Genomic DNA, 22,932 nt, shown 5'->3' with positions numbered 1-22,932 from the left:
ACGTGGGTGCATGGGTGTGAATTACTCTCAAGGATTACCTCACTTCACACTCTCTTGAAAATTGTTACAGAAATAGATCAGAGATTGAACAGTAAGATGCAGTTTGTGAAAAAAAAAAAAACGTTATTGGGAATCCAGTGTAAAATAAATTTACGAAAATCAATTTTTCCCTTGAAGGTTTATTGTATTTTCACCTATTGGACATCATCTTGCGTCATAATGGTGTCCTTGTGAAATCACCATAAAAACCCACCGCACAAAAAGTGTGTGTGTATTTTTATAACTTTTTCGCAGCACTCGCCCACGCTCGAAATGCTGGTGCTCGGCTTGAATTTAAATCATTTATGCTGATGGAAAAGAAGCTCATATCACTGCACCAGTTAGGATTTACGAACGAACCCAGCGGGTGTGATTTGAATGATTAAGTTACACCAAGTGTGGGTTAATGAAGAAATTAAATGATTAGTAAATTAAAATTAAAATAACGGGCACCGACTCTGGGTTGCCTCACCAGTTTGCCAGATTTGATAAATTACTACAGATGAAACAGGGCTTGACCCTTTCTATCCAATAACTGGACTGTCGTTTTACGTCGGAATGACGTAGGTATATGTCATCAACCTAATTTTATGGTAGATATTTTTCTACGAAGTATGCTGTGCTGCTGAACCCTTTTTTATATGATTTTCATTATTGTGCTAATCCTTTTTTAATGCAATCTGGTTTCACCTCGGTCAGAATTTTTGTGATCCTTGATCGCTTCCGTTTCGTTAGCGGGAGATCGAGAATTCAATTCCCATTACCATTAAACCGTTACAAAGGTTTTCTAATTATTTAAAAAAAATTACAATTAAATGCTGGTTTATCGAAGTTCAATGACTTTAATCAAATGCATGTGTATTTCTCGGGTGAGTTTTCAAAAAGCCGTCAAAACCATCTTGACCTCCGACACTCATTTTCGTTTTCTCCAAATCTAAACAAAATTTCATTAATTTTTAGGGTTTAGGGTACTTGAAGGACGTGTACTTAGATGAACAATCTCAAGCATTTTTAAAATTGTTTTTTTTTTTTTTGTAAATAGGTCGAATACCGATGCAAAAGGTTAACAATGGTTCTTACATCTTTTTGAATGAAAAATCCGAGATTTATTAGAGCATAAGTTAATAAAAAGTTCCAAATGTGCTAAAAATATTTAATAAACTTTGAAAAAAATTTGCAACGGTCTAATATCAAATAAAATATATATTTTTTAAGAAACTTGTTTTACTGAAAATGAATATTAATTTAAAGATATTTTTGAATTCTGTTCCCATAACACTTTAAACATAGTGTTTAGAAAATAATTTTAAATGCTCTTAGGGGACCATCCATAAACCACGTGGACACTTTAGGGGGGGGGGGGTATGGCGATTGTCCACGATCCATACAAAAAAGGTTTTTTTTGTATGGACAATTGTCCACGAGGGGGTTGAGATTTCCAAAAGTGTCCACGTGGTTTGTGGATGGTCCCTAGTGGTTCGTTTTCCGGAACAAAACACTTTTTTTTAATCAAAAAATCACAAAATGCTTCCTAAAGTTTCACGTCTTTTTACAATCTGTGGTCACAAAAATCCAAATTGGTAATTAGTCTGAAGTGCCCCATTTAATAATAAATCTAAAAATAAAATCTATGCTTTCCATTCTAAATGATGTACAATTTATTGCAAAGGCAACGAAATAATTAAAAAACATTTTTCATTTGATTTAAACTCCTTAAATAAATATCTGGATGACGTTGAAAATTTTGACTGTCGTTTTTTTAAATACCTTACCCTTTTTTTTTCAAAAGGTGGAGTTATCTTTGAATAACTAAAATAATTATATTATATATTACATATATGATGGCCAGTAGGGCGGGTTCTTTTATTACGTAACGCATAAAATCGTATTTTTAGACCCCCTCCTTGTTGTACGGAGCGTAACACGGCCTCTAACCACACCTCCCCCCCCCCCAGGATAGTAGCCAAAACCCACCCTCCTGTCTACGGTCCTGTACCCCCAACTGCGTTACGTAATAAAAGAACGCTCCCGTAATAGTGATTTTATTGGCAGATTTTACTAGGATGTGAAAATTTTACACGAGTTTAACTATTTAATATCGGGACATTAGTTTTCAAGCTTTTCAAAGGAATGTGCCATCAGAAAAAAAAATCTATAGGTTTTTGTCCATCGGCTCAGCAAGTTAAGACCTATGATTCTGACCAAAGTGGAGAGAGACGGGCAAAATTGGTATCTTCCTCACATTCATATAGAATATAAGGTTATACATTAGGGTGGTCCAAATCCGGACTTTTTTGGGGCTACCCTCTGAAATCAAAGATTGACCCATCACTAGGCTAAATTCCAAATTTGAGCTCATTCTGACCACGGGAACCCCTCCCTCCAATCTCTTAAAGTTTGTATGGGAAAAATCGTCAAAATGTATGGAGAAAAGCAACTGTTTTACTTTTTTACCTGTGGAAGGCGCCATAGTTATCCGATTCTTACCATTTCTCAAATGTAGAACCTTCATTAAATTTAGAACAACTTTCCCGAAGACACCATATTTTTAGGATTTTTTTTCCGCGAAGTTATTAGCGCCCAAAACTGAACATTTTTGCGCGGCCAGCTGTAAGGGGCTACCTAACAACGATGTATATTTCCATATTTCAAATTCGTACACGCACGTGCTCTCTCTCAGGTTCAAACTCTCTCACGAGCTTGCTCGCCTGCCTGTCTGTTTACCTACAAGCGCGTGCTGTTTCTCTGCTTGGATTTTTGTCGTCGTCGTCGTTTTTGTTTGCTATCCTATAAAATAGCAGGTTTGTTTTGAGATATATTTAGCATATAAATTCTTAGATTATGTCAAAATTTAATAAAAAGTGCACTGAAAAAATAAAATTTGAATAAAAGGCAGCCTTGGCAAAGGCTCATTTAAAAAATTGAAGCAAGCCTTTTTTCAAGCATTACAAGCAGTTGTTCGTATATGCTCATTAGAAAGAATGATTCAATTATTTAAAAAAAATCTTCAGGTAATACAAATTTTGTATTGTTTACTCTAAATATCATCCGACCATTCGAAGGCAATTTGATTCCAGATATAAAACTAGCTAGCTCAACATCTCTATTTTTGAGGCTTTTCTTTTAGACATCGTTGCACTTTTTGGATGTTTCGGAATCTGACATAAACTTCTAATAATCGTCAAAGGCAAAATATACCGCAATTTGTTGTAAGGAAGTTTGTTATATTTTCGGCAGATTAAAATATTTTGTATGGAATTTATCGAAATTTGTATTCTCTCACACACGCCCTGATAATATGATATCTATTGTTAATCACATATTACATTTAATTTTATTTCTCGAAATAAATATCGAAATATATCTTGAAAATTATAATAAACATGCCAGGAACGCAGCGCAGCAGATATCAAACGAAAACGACGACGACGACAAAAATCCAAGCAGAGAAACAGCGCGCGCTTGTAGGTAAACAGGCAGGCAGGCGAGCAAGCTCGTGAGAGAGTTTGAACCTGAGAGAGAGCACGTGCGTGTACGAATTTGAAATATGGAAATATACATCGTTGTTAGGTAGCCCCTTACAGCTGGCCGCGCAAAAATTGTCAGTTTTGGGCGCTAATAACTTCGCGGGAAAAAATCCTAAAAATATGGTGTCTTCGGGAAAGTTGTTCTAAATTTAATGAAGGTTCTACATTTGAGAAATGGTAAGAATCGGATAACTATGGCGCCTTCCACAGGTAAAAAAGTAAAACAGTTGCTTTTCTCCATACATTTTGACGATTTTTCCCATACAAACTTTAAGCGATTGGAGGGAGGGGTTCCCGTGGTCAGAATGAGGTCAAATTTGGAATTTAGCCTAGTGATGGGTCAATCTTTGATTTCAGGGGGTAGCCCCAAAAAAGTCCGGATTTGGACCACCCTATTATACATATTTTAAAATAGTTCCGTCGTATGATCGATCTGGAAATAATTTTCTGAGATCCGGCCTCCAAAAAGTATACAGAAAGCACTTAAGTACTCATAGCTTTTGTTAGGGTTACCAGATCTCCGATGTTTTAGGCTCATTGGAAAGGCCTTTAAAATACCTTTCCAAAAATATATAACTAGGCGGATTTTCTTACATAACCCACCCTTTTTATAATCTTCCGAACTTTAGCCAAAATCATTTTTTAGCATAACTTTTGAAGTACTTTTCCAAACTTCATAGTATTATGGGTCTTATGGGACCCCAAGACGAATCGAATGAGACCAAAACGGTAAAAAGCGGTTCAGTGAGCCCAGAGATAATCGAGTGCATATTTTTTGGTGCACGAACACACGCACAGACATTTGCTCAGAACGTGATTCCGAGTCGATATGTATACAGTCCAGACTCGGTTATCCGAATCCTCGATTATCCGAAGGTTTGTATGGGACTTCGGATAATCTAGAGCGTCCAATTTCCCGGGGTTACAAAATTCCCGGGAAACGGGAAATTTTCAACAAATTTCCCGGGAAATCCCGGGAATTCCCGGGAAATTTTAAATTTTACGAAAATTATTCTAACCTGTTTCTGATTAAACTTTTGCAACGAAATTGTATAGAACAGCAACTTTAATAGTCAAAATTAGTGTGAGGATCAATTAATGGCTTGACTGCTTGTAAAAAATCATGCAACTTTGAGCAAATATATAAACTTTCTAATTTTGAAATCTTTCAAATCGTCCCAAATGAAAGAAAATATTATAAGTATTTTTGTTGAGAAGGATTTTTTTAAATCAAAGTGTTTGGACAGTGAAAATCTATGCTCCACAACCATAAAATTGCTTTTAAATTTGTCTCAGTGACCATAAAGTTCAAATAAAAAAATCAAAACAATCAACTTGTGAATAAATAAATAATTGTTGAATTTACCTTTAAAATCTAATTTCTTGCGCTTTTTAACTTGAAACACAATTTTTTACTTGAAAATTTGATACGAAGTTGTTTTTTAATGGTTTTTCATGGTTTTATGATATGACTTTAGTTATATGGTATTCAGCCTAATAAATCAATTAGATTAAAATAATTTTGAGCATTTAAAAGTGGTTGAAATTCAACAATATTTTTTTTCATATATAACCCTCTTACGCCCTTGGTAGCTCACATGCTTCATAAATTTATAACTTCAAACTGTAATTTCTCGAATACTTAGAAACAAATTCTTCTTACACAAAACCTTTTTTAAAGATTTAATTATATTAGTTCAATTTCCATCCAACATGTTCAAGGTAAAAAAAAGTCAAACAAATCTCAATGTTGATCTTGGCCGGAAGATGTAAATATCTCATTTCAAATGATATTACAAAAAAAAAACATTAAAAATGGTTGTCAAAAATAAAGTAGTTTATATTCATTCCATAACAGCGTAAGTTTTGTTGTCCAACATATAAGCAAACAATATTCCGAGTGGTGAATGCTTCAGAAATAAATGTTATCTGAATTAAACCTTGACATGAAATTTACTAGAGATGGGCTTTTTTGATCGAACCGTTCTTATGAACCGGCTCAAGCTAAAGAACGAATGAGCGACCGCTCAAAAAAAATGAGCGGCGGTTCATTTTATGAACCGGTTCTTTTCAAAGAACCGTCAAATCAAAGAGCGAGTCGAAGAACGAACCGAACGAGAGCGAATGAGCGAGAGCGAATGAACGGAAAGAACGAACGGAGCGCTTGATAAGCGTCGCTCGCGCCGTCGTCGACGTCGTCGAACGGCGTCGTTTTCGCTCACTCTTTCGTTATTTCGCTCTCGCTCATTCGCTCTCGTTCGGTTCGTTCTTCCACGCGCTGGTGGTGACGGTGCTGTGGAGAAAAGAGGGGAAACTAGGTTCTCACCGGTCGCCTCAAATTCCAACATTTTGGCGCACTTTATGCTTGTTGCTAGCCTGTGTCGGAGCGCCTGTGATTTTGAATCAGCTGACTGTCGCCCGATGTTGCATGATCTCATTATGAAAATATCGATACATTTCTCAAATGTTATGTACATGAAGTTGTTACACGCATTCGAACATAGTTCGTATGCTAGATTGCGGTTTTAATCCATGTATTGGACCGTTTATGATTTAAAATGTAATTTACCACAGCACATCACACAAACTTGGTACTCTTTTGTGGTAATTGTTCAATAGATTTATTAAGGCATTTTTTTAGATCTTCTTTTTTGACGCTTGTTTTGATCATTCATTTGTTGTCATGAATTAAAGTTGTTCTTATTAAACAAAAAACTGCATTTCAAGACTAATTTATTAATTGCATCTGAAAAAAAAAACTCAAGTTTGTTTACCTCTCTATGAAAAAAGTTTTCGATATTTGTGGATTTCAGAGATCAATGTTTTTCTTTTTTCATATAAAACGTTTATATTTGAAATGCTTTCCAAAAAAGGATAAAGCAAATCGACGGTTTTCTATGTTTTATGGACGATCTCCAATCTGTTCAGAATAAGTGCGATGAAAACATGTATTTTTGAATTATCAATCAACAAAAATCATACGAAGTGTGACACTCATGGACACTCCATTGGTCGTTTGAAAAAAAAATCTAAATATCTTGAGCACATGTTTCAGTTCATTCCAGTCTATTTTCTGACTTTGAGCGAAATGAGCGGATGAGCCGTTCAAAAGAGCCGCTCATTTAAATGAGCGAACGAAAATGAGCGGCTCACAGAAATGAGCGGTTTTGCCCACCACTAAAATTTACAAACAAGCTGATTAGTTAATATAAACAGTAGATGGAAATAAAAAAATCAAATCTCCAATTATTATTTTTTGTATAATTTCAAAACATTGGTGCCAAAAAGGTAGGAAAATGTATACTTCTGCTTGTAATTCGGGAATTCCCGGGAAATTTACAAATTTCCCGGGAAACGGGAAATGTTTTTTTCCGGGAAATCCCGGGAATTCCCGGGAATTTTTTTCCCGGGACGGGAAATTGGACGCTCTAGGATAATCGAATCACGAACAAATATTGTGTTTCTATTTTTTTAAATATTCTTACTCTTAACATCAAATTAGAGTTCTGCGACCCATTTTAGTGAAATTATAGTTGTTGATTGCCTTGGGACCATCCATAAACCACGTGGACACTTTTTTGGGAATCTGTTACCCCCCCCCCCCTCGTGGACAATTGTCCATACAAAAAAAGATCGTGGACAATCGCCATACCCCCTCAACAGTGTCCACGTGGTTTATGGATGGTCCCCTTTTAGCATACCAAATAAATTTTCTCAGTATTTGAACACCGCCATTTTGAACGCCATGTTAGAATTGGTTGGAATTGAAAAAAAAATCAAAATTATTTTAGAGAAAAAAAGCTTAAAAAAATATTTGCAACAGCCTAATTTCAATTCTTTGAAATGCCTATCTCAACTACTAGAGGCCGGATCAACAACATAAAAAAAAAACTTTGGATAATTTTTTAAGTTTTCCAAATGTATTTATTTTAGAGATGAGCAGTTCTCTAGGATTTCGATCATTCATTTTTTTTAGTATTTTTTATTCCGACTGAAACTTTTTTGGTGCCTTCGGTATGCCCAAAGAAGCCATTTTGCATCATTAGTTTGTCCATATAATTTTCCATACAAATTTGGCAGCTGTCCATACAAAAATGATAGATAAAAATTCCAAAATCTGTATCTTTTGAAGGAATTTTTTGATCGATTTGGTGTCTTCGGCAAAGTTGTAGGTATGGATACGGACTACACTGGAAAAAAAATTATACACGGTAAAAAAAATTGGTGATTTTTTATTTAACTTTTAATCATTAAAACTTGATTTGCAAAAAAAACGCTATTTTTATTTCTTTATTTTTTGATATGTTTTAGAGGACATAAAATGCCAACTTTTCCGAAATTTCCGGGTTGTGCAAAAAATCATTGACCGGGTTATGAATTTTTTAATCAATACCGATTTTTTCAAAACATCGAAATTTTGGTCGCAAATTTTTTCAACTTCATTTTTCGATGTAAAATCATATTTGCAATCAAAATGTACTTTTATGAAATTTTGATAAAGTGCACCGTTTTCAAGTTATAGCCAGTTTTAGGTGACTTTTTTGAAAATAGTCGTAGTTGCCCACTTTGAAAAAAATATTTTTGAAAATCTGAGAAGATTCTCTATATTTTGCTTTTTTGGACTTTGTTGATACGACCTTTAGTTGCTGAGATATTGCAATGCAAAGGTTTAAAAACAGGAAAATTGATGTTTTCTAAGTCTCTCCCAAACAGCCCACCATTTTTCAATGTCGATATCTCAGCAACTAATGGTCCGATTTTCAATGTTAAAATATGAAACATTTGTGAAATTTTCCGATCTTTTCGAAAACAATATTTTCAAGATTTTCAAATCAAGACTAACATTTCAAAAGGGCGTAATATTGAATGTTTGGTCCTTTTGAAATGTTAGTCTTGATTTGAAAATTTTGAAAATATTGTTTTCGAAAAGATCGGAAAATTTAACAAATGTTTCATATATTGACATTAAAAATCAGACCATTAGTTGCTGAGATATCGACATTAAAAAATGGTGGGCTGTTTGGGTGAGACTTAGAAAACATCAATTTTCCTGTTTTTAAACATTTGAATTGCAATATCTCAGCAACTAAAGGTCGTATCAACAAAGTCCGAAGAAGCAAAATATATAGAATTTTCTCAGCTTTTCAAAAATATTTTTTCCAAAGGTGGGCAAACATGTGCACTAATTTTAAAATATAAAAAACTGCGACTATTTTCAAAAAAGTCACCTAAATATGGATTTAACTTGAAAACGGTGCACTTTATCAAAATTTCACTAAAGTACTTTTTGATTGCAAATTTGATTTTACATCGAAAAATGAAGTTGAAAAATTTTTGCGACCAATATTTCGATTTTTTTAAAAAATCAGTATTGATTTAAAAATTCATAACTCGCTCAAAGATTTTTTGCCCATTCTGGAAATTTCTGAAAAGTTGACATTTTATGTCCTCTAAAACATATCAAAAAATAAAAAAAAATTTAAAAATAGTTTTTTTTTTGCAAATCAAGTAGGGGAAATATGCCCATTATAATCACTCTAAGCCGTTCGACCAATTCTCATCACTTTTCCGTTTTCCAATATTTAATCAACATTTTCAGATGTTCCAACAATGGAGAGTTGCTTGCTCACTTTTATTTGAGCTATTCATTACTTTGGAACAGTCAAAAACACTTTATGAAAGCTGTACTGCCGTTCTACGCATAATTGTCCCATGTCAATTTTGGACGATTTTGACTTTATGACATTTTTAAGTTTAGTTTTATGTGTACTTTAAGAAAAACACATAAAATCTGGTACTTTGTTCGCAAACTCATTAAAAACAATACTGAGTCTGTTTGTCCCATCGTTGAACTTCTACGCATAATTGTCCCACCAAGTATTTTCTTACACGGAATCATCAGTTTTACTGAGCATTATGTCTTGTTTACCAGTTGTATAGCAAGATAATCACAAATAAGGGTGATAAACTGCTAACTGGGGCGATTAGGGACACATAGGGCGAATAGGAACCCACGGGACAATTATGCGTAGAAATACAGAAATCGATCGAAAAATTTCAATCGCGTTTTTCTCAGTTGCACTTTTTTGAACATGGGACAATTATGCGTAGAACGGCAGTGTAATTCATGATCAAAGTGCTGATAGGCCGATAATAGAAATAGGCTGAGAAAGGGTATAGTTCCCCTATTAGTGGTAAAAAGTTAAATACAAAATCACCAATTTTTTTACCGTGTATCATTTTTTTTCCAGTGCAGTCCGTATCCATACCTACAACTTTGCCGAAGACACCAAATCGTGACGGAGGGGCTGTACGACCCCTTTAATTTTTGAACTTGCGAAAAAAGATGTGTTTTTCAATAATTTGCAGCCTGAAACGGTGATGAGATGGAAATTTGGTGTCAAAAGGACTTTTACATTGTTACATTCTAACCCTGCAAAGTTAGAAAAAATACGAAATTTTAAAATGAAAATTTTTGTTCTAAATGAAAAACTTACCCTTCTGGGTTAATGTAGATTTAAACAGTACATTAAATTTCCCATAAATTGACATGTTCCAAAAAATGTAAAGTTTATAAACGGAAAATGGCAGAGTATTTAAAACTTTGTTAGTTTTTTTTTCGATGGAAAATAGTTCCACAGTTAAATATAACATATTCAAACGAATTCAAACGCCAGTACTAGAGTCAATGCACCGCCGCCACCATCCGCGCCGGAGATGCATCTGACCCGGTGAGCCTCGCGATGCACATAAGGGACAACCTATGTACAGCTGACCTTTCGCAGCAGCATGGCATCGAGCTGCAGCAGCAACAGCAACAAATCTGGAGCATGCGGATAAGAATCCTGTGCGCTCTACGACATGTCCGGTCGGCGAAACCGGCCAAAGTTATTCAACTCGGCGGAATCGATGGCTGGTTTGGGGTAATTTCTTCAACTAAACTTCGAAATTCTTGCAGTTAAAGCTCCTTGCTCAACTTGAAGCTACAGCTGAAATCTAATCCCTCGATGATGATCTCATCGTGGCTCTGCAGGATGTTTCGCAGGGCGGGGTGTTGCATTAATACGAGCAAATATTATAAAAAAAATACAGTCAACACTAATGACATTGAAGGTCTCCCCGGAGGTATCGCATTGCCGGCCGACCTCAACCCATCAGCAGACGATGTTTTTTTTTTTGCTTCTCCACTAAAAGGATGGGGTTGGGCAAATATTTGCACGCTAATTGAGAACGCAACGAAGTAAAAAGTGTTAATGGGAACGGCGCACCCCACTCCTTACGAGAGGATACTCGCAAAGTTTGCACGGAGTTTGATTCGAAGTACTACCAGCGAGTTCGCTGAGTTGAGTTTGTTTAATAATCGTAATTTGGCCAAATAAAGTTGTTATCAGTTTTGATTCATTAAGCAAAAAAAAAAAAACTTAAAATTGTGTCAAGTTAATGAACTGAACCATTGCTACCATGTGACTCCATTGCTTCTACTACTAAAAATGACTTGATGGAGACGCATGGTATGTGTTTGTGGATAAACAAATCAAAAGATGTTCTAACATTTCCTTGTTTGAACTTTATTGATTAGAGAACTGGATGCTGAGATACACCCTTAAACATATCGAATATTCTGAACAGTGTCTACAACGTTGCCAAAGACACCAATTTGGAATTGTTCGGCAAATCCCTTCTCATGACAAGATAAAGAATTTGCATGACCTTCTCGAGAAATTTTTTGGAAACTTTTTGGAAATTCTAATTATGCAAAGACAAAGTTTCATAAAAATAATGACTAGATTCTGAGATAACCTGACAGAAATTAATTCATATTTCCAGTATTTGTTTTAGAAGAGCGCAAATTTTAAACTATTTAACCAACGATGTTCAACATTTTATCGATTTCCGCTCAGATGTCACCAATCTAAGAGCGAAAAAGCACGTCCCAAATCCCTATCTCCACAAAACAATAAAAAGCTCCACAGTCGTCTTCGTCGTTCCAAGCCCGCACCAGACACCACCACAATTTGTCCGCATTTCCCGGTGGGTTCTACAGCATTTTCCAACATCCCTCCAGCACCAAGAACTAAAAGGCTTGTGGCTAGAGGCGGTTTCGCAATGTTTTCTGTTCCATTCAACAAACGGTGCTGACAAACAGCCCACCTCCCAATCTCTCTTCTTTTGGCCCAAATAGTAGGACATGATACACACTTTTGTCTATACGACCTCTCTTGTCTTCGCTGGATGCTGCTGCATCTAAAATGCATACAGCAATTTGTGGAGGCTATTTTCCTCTGCAGAGTTGAAATAGTATACGGGCTGTGCCCCTTTTTATTCATGTTTTTTCCCCTTTCAGGGTGAGTGGTTTTTCGTTGGGTTTTTGCCCGACACACCCAACCCAATAACTCATCGAGGGGATGTAATTGTAAACGAGTAATATAAATGAAAAATTGAAGAAAAAATTACAATCGATGAAAACTGCAAATATTTCTCAGGAAGTCATCAATGAAAAAAGTTTTTTTTTGGCAAGGAACACACTATTCGACAAAGTCATATTGCGGAAGAGCACATTCACACAGAGATGAACTTTAATGAGGACATCAGTTCTAGACGACTGTCGGTAAATGAGTCGGTAGTCGTTGCGCTAGAGGATGTGCGAAGAGTATGCAAATATTTGTTCCCTACCCTGCCAGGTCCGGTTCCTCTTTCCACAATCAAACATTAGAAAAAAATCTAAAGGATCATATACAATGAAATAAGCGACACACCGTCACCTCTTTTTGACATCTCGTTAAACTATTGATTTTTTTATGCAAAAGTTTACAAAACTCGATTTTTACCGCACTCTCATATTTATCATAGTTATCCAGTTATTCCAGTTAAATTTATGGGTCGTACTGAAAATATCTTCCTTTTTGCCTTCGTCAACTCACTGAAAAAAGGCTATAAAATGACTCAAAAAATGAAATTCTCGGTTTGACCTACTAGACTTACCTTCATGTATACATATCGACTCAGAATCAAATTCTGAGCAAATGTCTTTGTGTGTGGTGGTATGTTGATAAAAAAAATGCGCTTGGTCATCTCGGCACTGAATGAACCTATTTTGTTTGTTTTGGTCTCATTCGATCCATCTTGGGGTCCCAGAAGTCGCTTTTAAAAATTATAAAGTTTAGTTAAGTATTTCAAAAGTTATGCTAAAAACGATTTTTTTGCAATTCCGTCGTGAAACTACTTACTTTTCCTGTCATTCTTGAACGACGAAATAGCCTACTCTTCTATACCAAAAATAACAGAATCGAATAGCAACACTTTTCAAAATAAATACTGAAAATTTCTACTTTTCAGCACTCAAATGGGTGCTGAAAAGTTGATTTTTTTAGCACTTGTTTCGAAAAGTAACACTTTTCAAAAAAAATTTGATTTAAACGATTTATTGACAAAATACATGAATATTTGACGTAAATTTTCACTCAGTGTGTGTTTTTTGGAATTGCAAAAAATGTTGTATGGAACTCGTTGCAAAACTTGATTTTTTCAGCACTCTTCGTGTTTATCCAACTCGGTGAACCTCGTTGGATAAATATACGACTCCTCTTTATGCAACTTGTCCAAAGTCCGGAAGATTGTAAAAATGGTGGCTTTTGTAATAAGATATTTAAAAGACCTTTCCAATGAGTTTAAAGATTGAAGATCTTACAACCATAAAAAAAGTTGTAAGCACATAAGAGCCTTGAATTATGAAGATCTGAATAACCAATCCGATGGTATGAATAATGAGTCAAATTGATAGAACACTGAAAAGTCCGCTATTCTGTTACTATTTTAGATAGCATTACTGTTTAAAAATGAGGAAGGCACCAACCATTTTTATTCTTAAAAATCTCGTTACTTTTGGTAGAATTCACCAAATTTGATTTGATTAAAATACACCAAAGAGCAAAAGTTTACTTAAGTTCAAAAGATCTGAAGTAGTTAGGTCCTAAATATAATATTTGTTTCACTCATAGTTTAATACTCAGAATTCGTTTTTTTTTATTTTAGGTTTTTTATATGATTCAGGGTATTAAAAGAATTTAGGATGGTGTAAAATCTGGTACATTACTAGAGATATGCAAATTTGAAAAAAATGGAAAAAATCGGAAAAAATAAACCAAATTTCAAAAATCATATTTTAAATGCTAAATTAAATTATAACTACAACTTTGCCAAAGACACCACATAAAAAAATCCTTTTGTCAAGAAACGGGTTTTTTTTAAATATTCACATGCTCACTTTGAATGACCTGCCCGCAATAACGTCATGATTCGAGATCCGGACACTTAGTAGCAAATCATTCTTGTATTAGCTGGCAAAAATTCATGTAATAAGTTGTAAATGTATAAATATCGTCAGGATGTAGTATACACAGTCAGTTTTAAGAGAAATTATGCAAATTTTTAGAATTAAAATGACTTGATGTGCTTCGAATCCCGGACGCTGAAAGAAGCTGATTTGAAATCCGGACATTTTTGCTTCGAAATTCGGACACTGGTTTTTCTTACAAACGGCACAAATTTGAATTGAAATTTGAGTAAATGGCATTCTTTAGGTCTCAAAAAAGCTGTTAACATCAAAACATTCGATTCTTTGTATAAAATTTCACTAGAATTTAAGGAAATCAGAACCATAGTTTTCTGCTTTGGCTTCCCGGTGCTTCGCACGCCTCTGAAATATTTCAGTGAAATGTTTCTCATTTTTGGTAAACTCATATTTTTATTTTTTATTTTTTTATTTTATTGTTTTGGCATTGACTAACAGCGTCTAAACCAATTTGAAATGAAAGTTGATGTAAAAATTCCAAACAATTATTATGCAAACTTATATTCAAATAATCGATAAAATAAGATGAGGTGTCCGGGTTTCGAAGCGTCCGGGAATTCGAATCACGTTATTGTATGAAAAAACTTATGATGTGAAATGACTTAAGAGCGAGTTTTTCACCAATGTGTAACAGGTCGTATCGAGGTGCTCCGATTTGGATGAAACTTTTATCGTTTGTTTGTCTATACATGAGATGAACTTATGCCAAATATGAGCCCTCTACGACGAAGGGAATTGGGGTAAAATGGGCTTCGAAGTTTGAGGTCCAAAAAACTGAAAAAATCTTAAAATTGCTCGCATTTCCGTTAAACTTCATCAATTTCAACGCTCGTAGATGCATTTGAAAGGTCTATTGAAGCACTTCAAAATGGGCCATAGACATCCAGGATCGGTTTGACTTTTTCTCATAGCTTTTGCAAATTACTGTTAAAAATTGATTTTTTTAAAACCTCAATATCTTTTTGCAACAGCCTCCAACACCCATACTTCCATAGGTCAAAAGATAGGTAAGTATATGGACTATAAGCCTAAGGTATTAACTTTTTGGCCAATCGCAGTTTTTCTCATAGTTTTTCGATTTTTCTACAACAAACATTTTACAACGTTAGTTTTTGCCCTGTAGGCCTCCATAGCCGCACTTTTTGGTCTCAATTTTGTCATATTTGGAATCCTCGGAAAATTTCACGTTAGCTAGAAGTATTGGAGTGGTGAATTTGATTTAAAAAATAATTAAATAAAACATTTTTGAAAAAAGAAATTGATTTTATTTACCCTGCGATCAATGCGTCAAATGCTGTATCAAGTAGGCGAAAACCTGTTTTCCCCTAATCCAACAAATTATAAAAAAAAATTAATTCATTCTAAATGGCAATTTTTCCAATCAAATTTACAACTGCAATACTTCTAACTAACGTGAAATTTTCCGAGGATTCCAAATATGACAAAATTGAGATCAACAAGTGCCGCTATGGAGGCCTACAGGGCAAAAACTAACGTTGTAAAATGTTTGTTGTAGAAAAATCGAAAAACTATGAGAAAAACTGCGATTGGCCAAAAAGTTAATACCGTAGGCTTATAGTCCATATCTCGGGTGAGTTTTCAAAAAGCCGTAAGAGCCACTGTGACCTCTGACACTAATTTTCGTTTTTCTCGAAAATGAAACAAAATTTCATTTATTTCAAGTATGGGGCACTTGAAGGACGTGTAGATGAACATATTGAGCATTTTTGATTTTGGTTTTTCGTAAGTAGGTCGAATACCGATGCAAAAAGGACTTTGTTTACCAATGGCTCTTACGGCTTTTTGAAAACTAATCCGAGATATAATTACCTATCTTTTGACCTATGGAAGTATGGGTATTGGAGGCTGTTGCAAAAAGATATTGAGGTTTTAAAAAAATCAATTTTTAACAGTAATTTGCAAAAGCTAAGAGAAAAAAGTCAAACCAATCCTGGATGTCTATAGCTCATTTTGAAGTACTTCAAAAGACCTTTCGAATGCATCTAAGAGAGTTGGAATTGATGAAGTTTTACGGAAATGCGAGCAATTTTAAGTTTTTTTTATGTTTTTTCGACCTCAAACTTCAAAGCCCGTTTTACCCCACTTCCCTTTGCCGTAGAGGGCTCATATTTGGCATGAGTTCATCTCATATATAGACAAACAAACGCTGAAAGTTTCATCCAAATCGGAGCACCTCGATACGACCTCTAGAACAAACCGAGCAGAATTTACAAATACTGCCACTTAACACTCAAACGCTCGGGTAGTCATTTGACCCTATTTTTTTTCTTAGAAATCCCATAACTTTTGATAGAATTGACCAATTTGGATGCTTTCGGTTGCAAAAGATCCAGATTTGTCTATATTTTGAACTGCCAGATGGGGGACAAATGTGGTCCATTTTTACCGGAGATATTCCGGATTCTGTTACCTCGGCCCTCCTATATGGGTATTTGGCCAATATAATAAAAACTTTTCAACAGAAAAATTTCGGAAATGATGCAAAACTACAAGGCATCATCCTAATATATCATCCTGCAAAAATAATTGACATGGTTAAGTCCTACGGGGCAGCGGAGCCGGTTCCAGTTGGGCAACAATTGACATCAGCTCAGTGAACCGTTTCCGGATAGAACCTGTTCCGGTGCCCGAAGGTCTTCAGCATGTCATGTATCTATGCAGGATGATGTTTTAGGATGATTCCTTGAAGTTTTGCATCATTTCCGATTTTATTCTGATGAAAAGTTTTTATTATATTGGCCAAATATCCATTTAGGAGGCCCGAGGTACCCCAACAGAATCCGGAATATCTCCGGTAAAAATGGACCACATTTGTCCTCCGTCTGACAGTTGAAAATATAGACAAATCTGGATCTTTTGCACCCGGAAGCATCCAAATTGGTCAATTGTATCAAATGTTATGAGATTTTTAAGAAAAAAAAATAGGAGTCAAATGACTACCCGAGCGTTTGAGTGTTAAATACCTACTTTGTAAAAGTAAAAGTAAAAGTTGTAAAAGTTTCATCTACATATAAAAAAAAAAACAAAATAAAAAGTCTCAAAAAAAATCAGCGAGATTTTAGAGAATTACTCTCTGAGTATATAGTATTGGAAACAATGGCCAGGCCTATTGTGTAAAATTAACCGCTTAGATAAGTCGTTGAAATGTATTAATTTTCAATTTTGTACTAAATCATTGTCAATAAAAACTAACCATCCCTTCATCTCCCTTCCACCTTCCAGCTACAGCAAACAGGTGAAGGCGTACTACTACTACGACCGGTATACGCGCAAATCCCAGTGGGAACACCCGATCGACGTCCTGTACCGCCAGAAGGTCGTCGACACGCGCAAGGCCCTCTCGCTAGACCGGTCCGACTCGACATCGCTAGCGGATTCCGGCTTTCGAAGTTTGAAATCCGCGACCAGCACCAACAGTAACAACAACAGCAGCGGAAGTGGTGGCTCCAGCGGTGGTGACGGCGTCGGCGTCGAAATTGAGTCACCTGCCGGTGCGATCGGACCACCGGTTGATGTTGATGTTGGTGGTGGTGCCATTAGGAAGGTTCTGTTTGGCGCGGGGTCGGGCTCGGGATCGGTGGAATCCGATCGGGAGGACAGCGTGAAGGAGGTTGATGGGAAGCGAGGGGAGACGGAAAAGGATCGAGACGCTGGTGACGAGGGGGACGAGGAGGAGGTTGAAGTTGGAGAGGAGGTTGGTAACGAGGAGGAGGAGGAGGAGGACGAGGAGAGTGGAGATTCGAACAAGGAGAACAATAGTCAGCGGTTGGAGATGGTGCTGGGGGAACGGAAGGTGGAGGAGCAGTTGGCGATGTCGCCGAAGATCTCGTTCAATCTTGGGTCCAGCATGAGAGATCGGTCGGAGGGGCAGCTTGGGACGCGAGGGTCGTTCCATGGGTTTACGATCACTGGGACGGGGTCGCAGTTTTTGAAGTCGAACAAAAAGCCGGAATTTGATAGCTTGGAGTTTGGCAAGAAAGAGGAAGTAAAGGGCATCTTGAGGGATTCGAGTTTGACGTACATCAGGAACAAGGGAACGCCAAACGAAGATCTGTCGGATGAGCGGAAGAGTGTGCGGTTTGATATCGATTTGAACGCAGAGTTGAAGTCGAACAAGTTGGAAGCGGTAAGGGATGACTCGCTGATCAACTTTGAGGAACTGGTTGAAGGGTATGATAACGGGGATGAAGAAGCTGCGGAAGAATCGGAAAAGAAGAGCTCGACGGAGACCTCGGAAGGGGACTCGGAGGTTAGTGAAGAGGTTGATAGCAAAGCGGAAGTGACGAAAACTGTGGTCAGGCGGTTTTCGGTGGAACGGGTCAGCGATGATTCGATAAGACTGTTGAAGGATTCGATCTCGGATGAGAAGGAACGATACAAGACTAAGCTAGAGGAAGAGTTGAATAGTTTGAGGATTTTGGAGGAAGCTAACATTCAGAACGAATTGGCAAAGGAACGAAGGAGGTGTGAGGAGCAGTTGGAGAAGGAGAAGGATAAGCTGACTGATATCCACCAGAAGAACATAGAGGAGATAAAGGAGTTTTATCAAGTAAAGTTAAGCGAGATGAAGGCTGATTACGAGGAGGAGAATGAGAAAGAGTACAGGATCTACAGGGAAACACTGCAAGAGGAGTTTGATAGACGGGTAAAGGAGGTAACCGATGAGCACAAATCAACGATGGCAACGCTGCAGAAGAACCACGACGAGATCGTGGAAGAACTTGAGCGTGATTTGAAGACGGAAGAGGAGTTGTTGAAGAAGGAACACGCAACAAATTTAACTGAAATGAAGATCAAACTGGCTCATGAACTGGAAGTTGAACGTCAGAGAATGCGTGAAACCGGTGAAGATCGTTTGTACGAGAAGATTCGCTGTGAGAAGCGTCTGCTCGAGGATAAATACAAATGTTTGAAGGAGAAATACACCAGGTTGAAGACCGACGTAAGGATTTCATTGGAACGACGCAAGAAGCGCCGTGAACAGCAACAGCAAAGCCTTCTGAGCAATAGCTACGAAACCGACGATCGAACCCATTCAAAACCAACGTCGCACTACCCGTACGAGGGCAAGTCCAACATGGGCGGACCCTCTTCGCTGATGATGAACTCTGAAAAGTCCTCGATCAGCACTCCACCGCCATCGGCCGCGTCCAAACGCTTCGCCGCCAAGAACAACTACCTGCTGGAGCACAAGAACAAGCTTCTCCCGTACAACGGAGGTCCTCACCAGCAGCAGCAGCAGCAGCAGCAGATCGCTTCTTCCGCTCCGACTTCAGAGCCACGCAAGCCATTCATTCTGAACAACAACCGCCTTCAAAATACCGACGCCGAAACAAGCCAAAGCGAGACGACTTACTCGAAGAACTACTTCCAAATTCGGAACATTTTCGCGAACGTGCGCGACGAAAACTTCAGCTCCGACTCGGAGTTTGACAAGCAGCACGAGAAGGGCAGCGTTCCGGTGTCCCGGCAGAAGCGGAAACTCTTCACCAAAACCAAGTCCGCGTCTACGTCCAAGCTAAACTCGTCGAAGCACGACCGCGAACGTCCATGCACTCCGGTCGAAAATCTGCGCATCCAGCTGAAGAAACTCGAGGAGCTCGAGGACCAAATCCCGGACTGCAACATCGATGCGCCTTACCACCTGCGGTATCCGTTCAGCGATCTGGACAACAACGGCGGTGCCAGCTCGGAGCTGGACTTTTTCAAGCATCGCATCCTGCTCGAGCGGGATTCGGTGATGCGCGCCAAGGAGTCGCTGCGGGCGCAGAAGAACCTGTTCAAGAGCAAGCAGCGGGACATCTCGGTGAAGCACACGATGAAGAACAAGCACACCATGGATCAGATATTTAGCGTAAGTGTTGTATTGTCTATATTTTTCCCAAAATTAATAGATGGTTAAATTCCGCAGGAAGAAAAGGAGCTCACGGAGATGGAGGTGTCGCTGCATCGAACCCGCGCCCTTCTGGGAGAGAAAGTGATTCGGCTGCGGCATCTGGAGCGATCGCTGCAGAAACTGTCGGAAAAGGAGCGGCCACCGCTGCCGGAAGCCATCGAGATCAGCATGCCCAAACCCAAAGAGACGCTCAGCGATCTGTCGTCGTACTCGAGGTAAGTGAAGAATTGGGTCCTAAAATGAAGCTTAGATTTTTGATATTATTGTTTACAGCGTTAAAGCTTATTTTTCTGAGTACAATGACCCTTTGTACGAGCACAAAGAGTTTAAAATGGATTTTTAAATCAATTTTGAAAAATTAACCTGGCGGTCCTTCTTGACAGAAAAGCTCCTACTTGACAGCTCGTTCCAAGGGGACCATAGTTGATCCATCGGAAAAATGTTGTCTTGTCAAAAAAAAATTTTGCATTAAAATGAAAAAAAGTGATCAGAAATGGTTTTTTATCGTGTTTTTTACCGTTGTACATAAAAATTTACATAGGGTTTTAGTACCCAATTGAGTTTATTCGAATAAATTCACAAGAATAACCTTCCAGCTCTGGCTTCAGCAGCACCGACGTGCCAACGGAGCACGGCACCGGACGCGGTCACGCCTTCCGAGCAAACGATTCAATCGAGACGTACAAGTACTTGGAACATCTCCACAACGAAATTCAGGACATCTGGAACATTCTAAGTATGTCGCATGAGACTGCCGCTTGAACCATCAACCTCTTGATACCTTCCTCTTTTTGTAGATCCCTCCCACCAGGGCAGCGGCTACGAGGAGCTGGACTACCTGAACAATCCGTCGCAGCACTTTTGCGATATCGTCATGTCGTCACCGAAGCCGCCGGGCGGGCTGGGCAGCTCCGGACTGGCCACCCACCCGATACCGGTGCAAACGCAGCAACGGTACACGGTGAACCTGTTGGAGAAGACGCGCGATCTCAAGAACTGGCTGCGACAGGCCAAGTCCGAGCACGAGCAGCTCAAGAAGAAGTCATTTGGATAAGCGGGGTGAGTACAAGCTGGGCAAAATTGGGAAAACATATTTCATTTGATTGATGATCATTTAATCAAAAACAAAAGTCACAGTGTACTTAAAACATCCTAACGTTGTCAAGTTTTAGAGATGCTGATCCTTTGAAAAATCCTTGAAAAAACGATACAAACAGAAATTTAATATTACAAACAGCCCACATCTAGCGTACATGTACTAGTAAACTATAGTGTGATATTAAATTTTAGATAAATTTGATGTTGGTAGATGATCAAACTGTTGTGAAAAGAAAAGAAAGGTAACACACTGTACGGAAGTCATTGGAAAAAGCAAAATCTCTTACAAAAATATGACCATTCAACGTCGATTGCAGACAAACCAGTACTCTTTAAGAACAAAATATTAAACTTAAAAAAAGATAGAAATTCAAAAAAATATATATCTTGACAAGTTCCGTTCATTATGAGCTCAAAATATAAAGTGAATCGTAAATATATTTACCGTAAAACAGTTTTTTCTTAATTTATCCTATTTTCAAATCACACATCAATTTTAAACGTATGGTATGATCTATGTATCTGTGATTTTTCATCCTCGTTCGTAAGTTTGTGTAACCAGCCGGCGTTTAAAGCAAAACAAGTGCAGCCGTACTTTTAAATCCATCCAAGTTTATTCAACTGTGAGTATACCTTCTAGGTTCCTCGGGCTATAATACCGGTCCCGCTGGAGGAAAAACAAAACAAAAAAGTTTGCTTTTATTTAAATATTGTGTATGTGTTTTAGCATTACATTCAAGTGATAAAAACAAGATAAATGTAATATGAGTAAATATTCGGAACGAAAGTTTAAATTTTAGAGGGGAAAGCTGGTAAGACAAATGAAAACAGAAAAGCAAAGTGAAAAGAAAGTTGGTCCAACGGTTTTGAAGACAAATGTTTTAAAGAAAATTAACTAATTGAATATGACAATGATTTTTTTAGCATTCCGATTCCAATGAAACAAGTAAAAACGCAAATAGCTCTAGTAGTAAGGAAATAAAAACAAATGTTAAAAAATCAAATACTAAACAAAGAATAACAACTGGAAAAAGATCATTTTACGCAAAATCAATATTTTTTGTTAAAGACCCTCAACAATTATAAAATTCATAAAAGACGACGCAAATTAAGATGTGGCTGTTGCCAAAATTTTCATTTAGTTTGTTCATTCTCAGGTACCTACTATAAAATTGTTCCAATCCATCTGCAGAAAATTCAAAATACCATTTACATTTTGAGTCACACCCTTGCGTACGCTAAAATGAAAAGCATTTCAAGTTGTTTGAACTATCCACAAATTAAAAAAAAAAAATCTGTCAATAGTGATAACACAAAAGTTATTAATCAAAACAAAAAAAAACTTAGAGCAAGCAAAGAAGTAAGAAATTCAGAAAGGGTTAAATCGACGAGAACCGTAAATCGAGTAGATTTTGGAAGTACCAGGCAAACTAAACAAACATGTTTTTAAATACCACTCCAAAGCTATATACCAATAAATAAAAAACCCCAGTTTCACAGGATAATGTTACAAGAACATGTTTTTTTTACTGAATGAAAGAAACTCAATTAACCTTATCCGAGCAGGCGAGAATAACGTCGCGATAACAACATCCATGGATGACGGTTATTGGGATGATTAGCGACGTCTCTGTGGTCTGTCATGATAGCTAGATAGGAATCCTAGCAAGCTTAGTACAAGACAGCAAAGAGGCATGTGTAGGAAATAGCATGACTGCAATAACAATGCAATGTGATATCATTCGATGTTATTAGTTTGTTATTACATTATCGTAAGTTGTTATGTTCTCGTCATTTATAGAATATTTTCTTGTTATTTATCTCCGCTATTCTACCTATTAATATGAGCTTCTTAAAATCATAGTCTGGTCACCTCTCTAGGTTAATCGTATAAATCCGTAATTTTCACTCGAAAATTAAACTTATTATTAATATGTATTTGTACATATCGACTCTGGATAATTTTCTGAGCAAATTTCTGTGAGGATGTGTGTAGACTA

General features: G+C 37.2%; 1 protein-coding gene across 2 annotated transcripts in view; it reads left to right on the top strand.

The window, feature by feature from the left end:
- LOC6035956 (centrosomal protein of 164 kDa) overlaps window positions 1-22,448 on the top strand; it is a 36,178-nt gene extending 13,730 nt beyond the window's left edge. For both annotated transcript variants that reach the window (XM_038258336.1, XM_038258337.1), the window contains exons 4-7: window positions 17,161-19,792; window positions 19,850-20,049; window positions 20,431-20,570; window positions 20,632-22,448. In XM_038258336.1, coding sequence (XP_038114264.1) covers window positions 17,161-19,792; window positions 19,850-20,049; window positions 20,431-20,570; window positions 20,632-20,888 — 3,229 coding nt within the window. In that variant the 3' untranslated portion in view covers window positions 20,889-22,448. The remainder of the gene's footprint in view (window positions 1-17,160; window positions 19,793-19,849; window positions 20,050-20,430; window positions 20,571-20,631) is intronic.
- The last annotated feature ends 484 nt before the right edge of the window (window positions 22,449-22,932 follow it).

This window comes from Culex quinquefasciatus, chromosome 2 (assembly GCF_015732765.1).
Source record: "Culex quinquefasciatus strain JHB chromosome 2, VPISU_Cqui_1.0_pri_paternal, whole genome shotgun sequence".
NCBI classification, from domain to species: Eukaryota; Metazoa; Arthropoda; class Insecta; order Diptera; family Culicidae; genus Culex; species Culex quinquefasciatus.
This window is presented reverse-complemented; position numbering and strand designations above follow the sequence as displayed.